General features: G+C 53.0%; 4 protein-coding genes across 10 annotated transcripts in view; 2 read left to right on the top strand and 2 right to left on the bottom strand.

The window, feature by feature from the left end:
- Positions 1-3060, top strand: part of FHOD1 (formin homology 2 domain containing 1) — an 18137-nt gene extending 15077 nt beyond the window's left edge. For all 6 annotated transcript variants that reach the window (XM_037742278.1, XM_017539281.2, XM_017539286.2 and 3 more), the window contains 9 exons: positions 225-380; positions 607-789; positions 877-996; positions 1074-1235; positions 1654-1844; positions 1939-2131; positions 2217-2379; positions 2454-2651; positions 2726-3060. In XM_037742278.1, coding sequence (XP_037598206.1) covers positions 225-380; positions 607-789; positions 877-996; positions 1074-1235; positions 1654-1844; positions 1939-2131; positions 2217-2379; positions 2454-2651; positions 2726-2808 — 1449 coding nt within the window. In that variant the 3' untranslated portion in view covers positions 2809-3060. The remainder of the gene's footprint in view (positions 1-224; positions 381-606; positions 790-876; positions 997-1073; positions 1236-1653; positions 1845-1938; positions 2132-2216; positions 2380-2453; positions 2652-2725) is intronic.
- Positions 1-3866, bottom strand: part of SLC9A5 (solute carrier family 9 member A5) — a 44742-nt gene extending 40876 nt beyond the window's left edge. Inside the window, exon 1 of the mRNA XM_037742285.1 lies at positions 3778-3866. The gene's annotated coding sequence lies outside the window, so the exon portion shown is untranslated. The remainder of the gene's footprint in view (positions 1-3777) is intronic.
- TMEM208 (transmembrane protein 208) lies at positions 3169-5317 on the bottom strand. 2 transcript variants are annotated; one of them, XM_017539297.2, is made up of 6 exons: positions 5201-5317; positions 4508-4603; positions 4028-4087; positions 3804-3940; positions 3567-3651; positions 3169-3472 (listed from the first exon to the last, which is right to left on the bottom strand). In XM_017539297.2, exons 1-6 carry the CDS (start codon positions 5204-5206, stop codon positions 3335-3337), a joined length of 522 nt encoding a protein of 173 aa, XP_017394786.1. In that variant the 5' UTR covers positions 5207-5317; the 3' UTR covers positions 3169-3334. The 2 variants fall into 2 exon arrangements, with proteins under 2 accessions (XP_017394786.1, XP_017394788.1); XM_017539299.1 differs by having other exon boundaries at positions 4508-4720; positions 5201-5312.
- Positions 5318-5388: 71 nt separating this feature from the next.
- LRRC29 (leucine rich repeat containing 29) overlaps positions 5389-9990 on the top strand; it is a 19458-nt gene continuing 14856 nt past the window's right edge. The window contains exons 1-2 of the mRNA XM_017539293.2: positions 5389-5448; positions 8893-8994. Of these exons, the coding sequence (XP_017394782.2) occupies positions 5425-5448; positions 8893-8994 (126 nt within the window). The 5' untranslated portion in view covers positions 5389-5424. The remainder of the gene's footprint in view (positions 5449-8892; positions 8995-9990) is intronic.

Genomic DNA, 9990 nt, shown 5'->3' with positions numbered 1-9990 from the left:
TTTTTTTTAGAGATGGGGTTTCACCATGTTGGCCAAGTTGGTCTCGAACTCCTGGCCTCAAGTGATCCACCTATGCCTCCCAAAGTGCTGGGATTACAGGCGTGAACCACCGCGCCTGGCCCATCATCTGGCTACTTAGAGGAGGGCCTTGGAGTGCCCGCTTATATTACTGTCCCAGCTAGTCCCTTCCTCAGTCTTACATTGCCCTTCCCCCAACCATGCAGAAAGCTGGTGAGGGCCGTCGGACAATGACCACAGTGCTGGACCCCAAGCGCAGCAATGCCATCAATATTGGCCTAACCACATTGCCACCTGTGCATGTCATTAAGGCTGCCCTGCTCAACTTTGATGAGTTTGCTGTCAGCAAGGATGGCATCGAGGTGGGGACACCCAGCTATGTCCCTTGGTGGGTGGGAGGTCTGGCCCTCTCCTTGGTAGGTGGGCATTTCCTGTCCCTCCAGTGGTGGGCATGGGCTTGGCATTTCTGCAGGGTAGTCCCCAGACTTTGGGACCTCCCCTAGATGACTGAGGGAGGGGTGAAGACCAATGCCTGAGGCCTCAGGCCTGCACTGAGGGGGCCATGTCAGGCTCTGGCTACATCCTCAGAAGCTACTGACCATGATGCCCACGGAGGAGGAACAGCAGAAGATCGAGGAAGCCCAGCTGGCCAACCCTGACATACCCCTGGGCCCAGCCGAGAACTTCCTGATGACTCTTGCCTCCATTAGTGGCCTCGCTGGTCGTCTACAACTCTGGGCCTTCAAGCTGGACTATGACAGCATGGAGCGGGTACCTGGGTCTTGGAGTGGGATAGACAGTAGGTACAGGTAAGCATCATGACCATGTAGTCTGAGAATCCCTGGTCCCCCATACCAGGAAATTGCTGAGCCACTGTTTGACCTAAAAGTGGGTATGGAACAGTTGGTACAGAATGCCACCTTCCGCTGCATCCTGGCTACCCTCCTAGCTGTGGGCAACTTCCTCAATGGCTCTCAGGTGAGTAAAGTACATGGGGACTGGGGAGTCAGAGCTCTGGAGCCAACCAGGCCCAGGCTCAGAAAGGGTCCTTTCAGAGCAGCGGCTTTGAGCTGAGCTACCTGGAGAAGGTGTCAGAGGTGAAGGACACCGTGCGCCGGCAGTCACTGCTACACCATCTCTGCTCCCTAGTGCTCCAGACTCAGCCTGAATCCTCTGACCTCTACTCAGAAATCCCTGCCTTGACCCGCTGTGCCAAGGTTAGCACCTGCCAGAATCAACCAAGGCCAGAGGAGGCATGAGGGAGCGCTGCTTCCTGGGCCTGGCTCCTCCTCCTCCTCCCTATTTGGGCTGCTGTGCCAGGGTTTGGTCCAGCCACCTTAGTGTGAGCTATGCCCTCTGCCAAACATGTTCTTTCCTCTATTAGCCTGGCCACACCTCCTCAGTCTTTGGGTCTGTTTCTAACTGCCACTTCCCCCAAGAAACCTTCTGTCCCTCATCATATCAAATTGACTTGTCTATCTCTTGTAATGCAAGAGTCTGTGAGTTTTTGGATATCTATGAGTTTTTGGATGTCTCCTTAGAGCCCAAGCTGGCCCGTCTGGCCCAAAGGCAGCCTCGGGCAGTGTCTCGTCTACCAGGTGTGGGGAGACAGTGCACACCCCCTTGTTCTCCCAGGTGGACTTTGAGCAGCTGACTGAAAGCCTTGGGCAGCTGGAGCGCCGAAGCCGGGCAGCTGAGGAGAGCCTGCGGAGCTTGGCCAAGCATGAGCTGGCCCCAGCCCTGCGTGCCCGCCTTACCCACTTCCTGGCCCAGTGTGCCCGCCGTGTTGCCATGCTGAAGATAGTGCACCGCCGTGTCTGCAATAGGTAGGGGTATGGGCCCAAGAGGGGCAGGATCACCACCACCCTCCCTCAGACAACAAGCAGGACTCACCTTCCCTACCTACTCCCACCTGCCTAGGTTCCATGCCTTCCTGCTCTACCTGGGCTACACCCCACAGGCAGCCCGTGAAGTGCGCATCACGCAGTTCTGCCACACACTGCGGGAGTTTGCACTTGAGTATCGGACTTGCCGGGAACGAGTGCTACAGCAGCAGCAGAAGCGGGCCACGTACCGTGAGCGCAACAAGACCCGAGGACGCATGATCACCGAGGTGGATGCCCTTCCAGGTCTTAGTCTTGACTGCCACCCCCATGGTTTCCTTCGCTCCTTCCAGCTCACCTTTCTTCCCTCTCCAGACAGAGAAGTTTTCAGGTGTGGCTGGAGAAGCCCCCAGCAACCCCTCTGTCCCAGTGGCTGTGAGCAGTGGGCCAGGCCGGGGAGACGCTGACAGTCATGCTAGTATGAAGAGTCTGCTGACTAGCAGGCCTGAGGACACCACACACAATCGCCGCAGCAGAGGTGAGACCCACAGCTGCTGGGGGATTGGGCTCCAGGACCACCTTGGCCTGACCTCCCTATCTTGCCTCCCTCAGGCATGGTCCAGAGCAGCTCCCCAATCATGCCCACAGTGGGGCCTTCCGCTGTACCCCCAGAAGAACCTCCAGGCTCCAGTTTACCCAGTGATACATCAGATGAGATCATGGACCTGCTGGTGCAGTCTGTGACCAAGAGCGGTCCTCGTGCCTTAGCTGCTAGGGAACGCAAGCGTTCCCGTGGCAACCGCAAATCTTGTAAGTAACCCCCCACAACCCCACTGCCCACCTGAACCCCATCAACCCCCTCCAATCCTGTTTTGTCCCTGCAGTGAGACGGACGTTGAAGAGTGGGCTCGGAGATGACCTGGTGCAGGCACTGGGACTGAGCAAGGGTTCTGGCCTGGAGGTGTGAATGTGCTGCATCCTGGAAATCTATCTGGACCCTAGACTGCAGTGCAAGAGATGACAGAGTGAGGAGGGCCCAGGGCAGAATTCTGGCCCCAGAACTCTGTAACCAGGAGCCATGCCTTCAGCAGTATTAGCTGTGTGTGTGTGTGTGCATGTGAGAGTGTGTGTGCGAGCGTGCATGCGCATATTATGCATGTGCATGTGTGTGGGCTCCTTGAACTCACGGAGCAAAATAAAATTTTCTTAGCGAATCCAACAGCCTTTTTCTTTCAGGGTCCCCACCAGGCGAGGTCTGTAGCAGGGGGGAAATCCCATAGGACTAGCTCTTCCTGCCTCATCCCTCATCACCCACACAGCCGTCAGCCACATGCTAAGCCATTTATTCAATGACCCTACACAGTATAAGCATACCCGATACCTCAGACTTGCTTTTGGCCCCTGGACTAGGCCCTCATTGCTCCAGGCAAGAGGGGCCATGTAGCCTGACACAGCCACCCAGGGCCAGCGGCCTGTGGCCACAATGTCAATGGCTATAACCGCTTCATCTGCCGCCGCTCCTGTCGGCGCTGCCGTTTCTCATTGTGCTCTGGTACTGGGGTGCCACTGTCTGCAGTGAACCAAGGACCTAGCACATTCACCCACAGGAGGTAAAGGGCCCGGCCTGGAGCCTACAAGAGAAACAGTAACTTGAAGCAAGGTGCAGGGAATAAAAGATAGGAAGAGTTAGATGCTGTTTCTTGGGAGCGCTCCCAGCCCACATACCAGAAGCCAGAAGGACCAGACATAGAGAGAGAAGCAGCTGAGCACCTGCACGATGGCTGTCAGCAGGATGACATCCTTAAGGTGCCTGTGGATAGAAAGAAGGCTGCCAAAGACAGCAGATGGGCCCCAGTTCAACTCCCTTCCACCCTTTTCAAGTTGCAAGTAGCTGTGCTTCTTGGGCTATCTGGGCCCCAGCCCTGGGGCCGCTCACCTGGGCTGGCGGTGGGGGACACTCACTCTGCCATGCCCTGCTCCATGTTGAGGTCCATGCCACCATCCATCAGGACCCCATCCTCAGAGAACGCTGCCCGTGCCATCGAGCTCATAGAGTGGTAGCTGGCCCCATATATTGCCAGACTAAAGCCCAGAGCCAACTGCAGAGCAAGAATGAGGGTATAAAAGGCCAGCCACTAACCCTATGCACTCATCCACCTCCCACCTCCCAGGATGTAAATACTTACCCAGGCCCAAAATGAGGCAGATGAGTAAAAGAAGACCAAGGTCACAAGGCAGTAAATGGCCTGCAAGCAATCACAGGATCAGGCTGGGGTCAGAAGATAACTTCAAACCACGGGTCTCCCTCAACTCTGACCAAGGATTAGGCCAGGCTGTGGGAGGAGCAAGGTTGTTCTTACTGGCTTGAAGGAAGGGTCCCGCTCCCTGAATCCCAAATACCCAGACTCTCCTCTGACACCCAACTCAGTCCAGGAAAGAAGCCTTTGTGTACTTGTAGGTAGGAAGGGCTCTCAAATTCAGCTATGACTGAATTCATTTCCTTTGTGTTTTACTAGCCAGCACTTTCTCTGTGCCCAGATCTTCTCTCATTTCTTTCTGACTGGGGCTCTCTTCTAGAGCTCTGTCGGGTACCAGTACTCCTCACCAAGCAGGGCTGAGGACTGGGGACTGTAAGTGGGCATAAAAGCAAGGAGGCAGGCACTTACATTGGCCCCTAGTATGATCCGCAGGTAGAATTTCAGGGTCTCTCTGTTCTCTTCAAATATCTGCTTCTTCCCTCTCGTGCCCACTTTGCCCTTGGGCTGAAGAGGGATGATGAGATGCAGTCAGGAGGCCACCGTCCTCCTTATTCTCCCCACCAGCCTGGTTAGCTATAGAGCTCCAGCCGCAACTCAGCCAGGTTCCCGTAGTGCTGAAACCTAGCACAGTCCCTGGAATGTCCACCCATCCTCCAGTCCACCCTGTCTAGGGCTGACACCATCTCTCCAGCACCCACAGCTAGGATCGCCTCCCGCTTGCCCTGGAACAATTCAACCCTAAGCTAATACCGCCTCTGGCTCCGCTGGTAGTCTGGCTGTGGGCTAACGACTCTTCCAAAGGTACTCCTGAGCGGAGTGCCTCTCTCATGCCTCCGCTGGCGTAGGCCCGATCTGGGCTAACGCCCACCTCAGGTCAGAGATTTCTGGCCTGCTCTGGTACCGAAGCCCACCCTACTCCGGCACTAGTACTGGTATGGTCCTGCGCCGCCATCCCCCTGCCCCGCTCTACTACAGTCTGGTCAGGGGATGGCGTCCCCCTCCGGCCCACCCCACATCCCTTAATGTCCTTTCTTAGTTTTCACTCTCACAGCCCCGGGAGAGCTTTGCTGGTGAGGACCCTGCCCTACCCACTCTTCTTACCGCCATGGTGCGAGGCAAACACCCAGCCCAGGAAACAAGGGAGAGCGACCGAAACCGCAATCACTAAGCACCACATCCGCAGCGCATATACTTCCGGCGCAGACCGAAGTCGTCAGCTTCTGGGACGGAAATAGGACTCACTTCCTTCCTAAGCCCCGCCTCAGATGGGCGAGACTACACTTCCCAGAAAGCATTGCGCGGGGGGCGGAGGAGGCAGGGATGCGATGGCGGAGTCGCTGCCCCAGGAGGTGAGAGGAAGCCGCCCTCAGGCCTAGCTCCGGACAGGCCCCGCCCTCGGGGTCCCGAGCTTTGGGGGAGGGGCTGTCAGATAGCTAGCCCGGCCCCTCCAGCCTGGCGGAAACGACCCGCCCGGCAGATTCCGGGACCTACTAGCTCTGGGTAACGGCTCTGCCTTTGGGCCACTCTGTCCCCTTAGCTTGGGGGACCGTCCTGCCCTTCCCCATCGGCCCCAGGAGATGGCTGCCCTGTTACCTCAGCGAGAACAGGCCCTCTGCCCATCTCCTTCCCTTGAGGTGGCTGTCTCCTCTCCCCTCACTTCTGGAAGATGTCCGCTCCATCTCATCGTCCCGAAGGGTAACTGATCTTATCCCCATTGGTCCCTTGGGATGATCTCTCCATTTCCTACGCCCCGACAGAGACAGCCGCCCCCTCTCCCTGGCAGTGAGAAACAGACTGCTTCCTCCCCATCAACTGCAGTGATCTCTGAGTTCCTTTAGCTAGGACAGGCCTGTTCCGCATTCCCAGGCCCCGAGTGATGGCCGCCCTTACCTCTTTCACTCCATAGGATGTTTGCTCCTTCCTCTTAGCCAGGGACAAGACCACTCTGCCCCCATCTGCCAGGAAGATAACAGGTTTTGTCCCCAGTGGCCTGTTGGAATGGCTTCACCATCTTTTGTCCTGAGGTTGGCAAACCCCTCTCTCTGCCCATGGGAAACAGGTCACCAGTCCTGGAATGATGCTCCCTATACTTAGCAAAAATAGGCCTGTTCCCTCCCCGTTGAGCTTGCAGTGCCATCCCTTCCCTGCCTAGCTTCAAGGGCTAACTATTCCATCCCCATAAATCCTATGAGTGACCAATCATATATCCAGTAGCCCCCTTGAAATGGGGCTCATGGGATGGCCACTCCATCCTTATCACTGCCTCCTCTGGTTCCTTTAGAAAGACTACCCCCTTCTTAGGTCAATGAGTATCCCTCCCCGACTCACCCCAAAGGATGACAGGTTTGTTCCCCTCTCTCTTTGTTCTTGGGTTGGCTGCTTAGCCCCAAAAGACAGAATGGCCAGTATCTTAACTCAGCTCAAACAGGCTTCCTTCCTCCCCAAAGGGATTGGGGCTTGGTTAGTCCCAGTTCCCATCAGTACTGTCTTCCCCATGCCTAGCCTTCCTGGTCCAGAAGTCTATTCTCCCAGTCATTCTCCTCTCAGTAATGACTATTTTATTTCCCTGACCCCTTCCCTGAGCAAACTCTTGGTGAAAATAGAGGTAGAGGACTGGACTGTCCATCCTAAATTTAATCTAGTAAGTACTGGCTGAGCACTGCGCCTATATGCTTGGCATCTGAGAAGGGAAGGAGCGATTACAATGGGTTGGTGAAGTCAAGGTTCAGGAAGGGCATCCCAGGGAAAAGGCCTGCATAGGCAAAAGGAAATAGATATGCTGTGTTTGTAGGACAGTGGGGAGACTGGATTGGGGAAGTTCAGGGACCAGCAAGTCCAATTAGGCACGAACACCTGACAGTGCTGATCCAGGAGTAGAGACTGTCCTGAGAGTATTGGTGAACCCTGAAGGTTTACGGCAGGGGTGAGCTGAAACTGAAAGCTGTTTTATAGGTAAAATTAACCTTGTAACAGTGTGCAGAATGTATTAGCAAGGATGAACTTGGAGGCAGAGAGTTCAGGTGGGAGATTGTGGAAGGAATCCAGGTTTCAAGTGGTGGAAATCTGAACTACTGAGGTGGGAAAGTTGCAAAGGCAGAGATTTTACTAACAACAATCCAGCAACCATTTATGGAGCATCTACTTTTCACGAACACACTATATATATGTAAAATGTAATCTCATAAGACTATGATCTAGATTTTTTTTAAGTATCCCTATTTTATAGATATGGAAACTGAAACTCAGAGAGGTCAAATACCTTATTTAAGGTCACACAGCACTATGACAGGAAGTATTGGAGCTGGAATTTGAATGAGTCTAGGTTAGGCTGGCCTAAAGCCTGTGCATTACACCTGTATCTGGGAGGAAGGGACAGAAGTGCTTGAATAGTCCGAAGTGTTCAGGGACCAGCAAGTCCAATTAGGCACGAACACCTGACAGTGCTGATCCAGGAGTAGAGACTGTCCTGAGAGTATTGGTGAACCCTGAAGGTTTACGGCAGGTGGATGCACTGTTGGCATTGAAGGGGAAGTTGGGAGGGGCTGTTTTGGGCTGAGGGTAGAATATGAGCTTTGGTTGAGATTAGATCGATGGCTAAACATTTGCATGGACAGTTGGCAATATGGATTAGCATTTAGATAATAAGACAATATGGGAATATTGACTTGTTGGTTATTCCTGTGTTGGTAAACAGAAAACCAAAAGACACAGGTCTGAGCCCTAGGAGCCACAGAAGAATCCAAAAATGAGGCAATTGGGATGCAGGAAGGAAGATTCCAGAAGAAAATAATAGTTAATATCAAATAATTCTAGGCCTCAGTGGCAACCCCTTCCCTAGTTCTGTTTAGGGCTTTGACCCACACCACACCCTAGGTGGGGGGAAGGGCCTGAGCTTCCCAGGCTAGGTCTTGCTGGGATCAAATCTTAACAACCAGTGGAGAGGGCAAGGTGGCAGTGGAGAACATGGCAAAAGAGCAGGGTCTCAGAGCCTGAGCCATGAGGGCAGGAGGACCTATGATTTCCTGAGAATCAGAGGGAGCATACCTGGCCTGCTGTGCTCTAGGTCCTATGCAAGACACTTGGCTATGTTCCGTTTTTTGTTGTTTTTTTCTAAGATGAAGTTTCGCTCTTGTTGCCCAGGCTGGAGTGCAATGGCACGATCTCGGCTCACTGCAACCTCTGCCTCCCAAGTTCAAGCAATTCTCCTGCCTCAGCCTCCCAAGTAGCTGGGATTACAGGCATGTGTCACCACGCCTGATGAATTTTTGTATTTTTAGTAGAGAAGGGGTTTCACCATGTTGATCAGGCTGGAGGTTCTCGACCTCCTGAACTCAGGTGATCCACCCACCTCAGTCTCCCAAAGTGCTGGGATTACAGGTGTGAGCCACCACACCCAGCTGGCTGTGTTCTTTAATTCTCACAATAACCCATTTGATCTCACTACAACTGCCATTGCCCCAGATAAGGAAAACAAAGTTCAGAGAGGTCAGTTGGCAGGGTAGAGATGTGAACTAGGTTTATCTGGCCTCAATGCCCAGGCTTTTTCTACCCAGCTAGGCAGGAAGTTTGATTCTTATCACTCAGTGCAAGCCTGTATCCAGCTCAGGAAAGGTCTGTTCACAGTAAAGATACCTGAAGCCTGGAGCAAGGAAATGAATGCTTCGTGAAGCTTCACATCCAAGATAAAGAAGTCAGTGCTCTGGTGCCCTCAGACCCATGGTACTGTCAGCTGGAGTTGGTTCCAAAGACCTTCCAGCTCTAACAGCCCCCAATGCCCTGTCTTTTTCCCTCAGATGCTCACATATATTCTGAGCTTCCTGCCTCTGTCAGATCAGAAAGAGGCCTCCCTCGTGAGTTGGGCTTGGTACCGTGCAGCCCAGAATGCCCTTCGGGAGGTAAGGCACCCACCCTCCCCTGTCCCTTCCTCAGTTTTTTCTTACTTCAGCTTACTCGTGACCCTGCTCATGTATCTCCATCCATCTATTCATCCACCCATCCATCCATATATTCTCATACATATACGTATAAATACATACATTCATACATAATTGGCTCTGGGTACAGTGCTGGGGCTATATAGATAAAAAGACACAGTTCCCTAAGGAGCTCACATTACTTGAAGGAGAAAGACAAGTAATATGAATGATCATGCTATCGTGTGCTCAGCGCTATGACACTGGGGCAAGAGTTCGACGGGGACATAAAGAAGGACATCCGGAGGAGACTGGTGGTGTCAGGGAAGGCTTCCTGAAGGAATAGGATGAGAAGAAAGGTTGGGCTAATGGGATGAGTAATAGCACAAGTGAAGGCACCATGGTGTGGAATACTTTTGGAAACAATCGCACAAGTTCTGTGTGGCTGAAACTGAGACATGGCAGGAGATGAGCCTAGAACGGTGTCAGGCAGCAAGCTGGCAGATGTACCAGGCAACAGAGCTTGTTTTTCTCCTGATGACCATTGAGGAGACTATTAGGTAGGTGAGTGACACAGTGTGATTTGTATTAGAACTCTGCAGTGCAAACTGGACTGGGAGAGTGAGACAGCATAGGGAGGAGGCCAGCCAGGAGGGGAATGCAGACATCTGGGCTAGTTTGAAAGGCAGGCAATGATGGCTTATTGTTTTAATTTTGATTTGTTAGTGAAGTTGCACTGTTTTTCTCATTAGCTCAACTTTTGTATTTTCCCCTTTTGTTTATTTTATTTTTTATTTTTTATTTTTTTTTTGAGACGGAGTTTCGCTCTTGTTACCCAGGCTGGAGCGCAATGGCGCGATCTCGGCTCACAGCAGCCTCCGCCTCCTGGGTTCAGGCAATTCTCCTGCCTCAGCCTCCCGAGTAGCTGGGATTACAGGCACGTGCCACCATGCCCAGCTAATTTTTTGTATTTTTAGT

This window comes from Cebus imitator, unplaced genomic scaffold (assembly GCF_001604975.1).
Source record: "Cebus imitator isolate Cc_AM_T3 unplaced genomic scaffold, Cebus_imitator-1.0 Scaffold118, whole genome shotgun sequence".
In the NCBI taxonomy this organism is placed as follows: Eukaryota; Metazoa; Chordata; class Mammalia; order Primates; family Cebidae; genus Cebus; species Cebus imitator.
The sequence above is the reverse complement of the archived record's forward strand: the minus strand, read 5'-3'. Positions and strand labels throughout refer to the sequence as shown.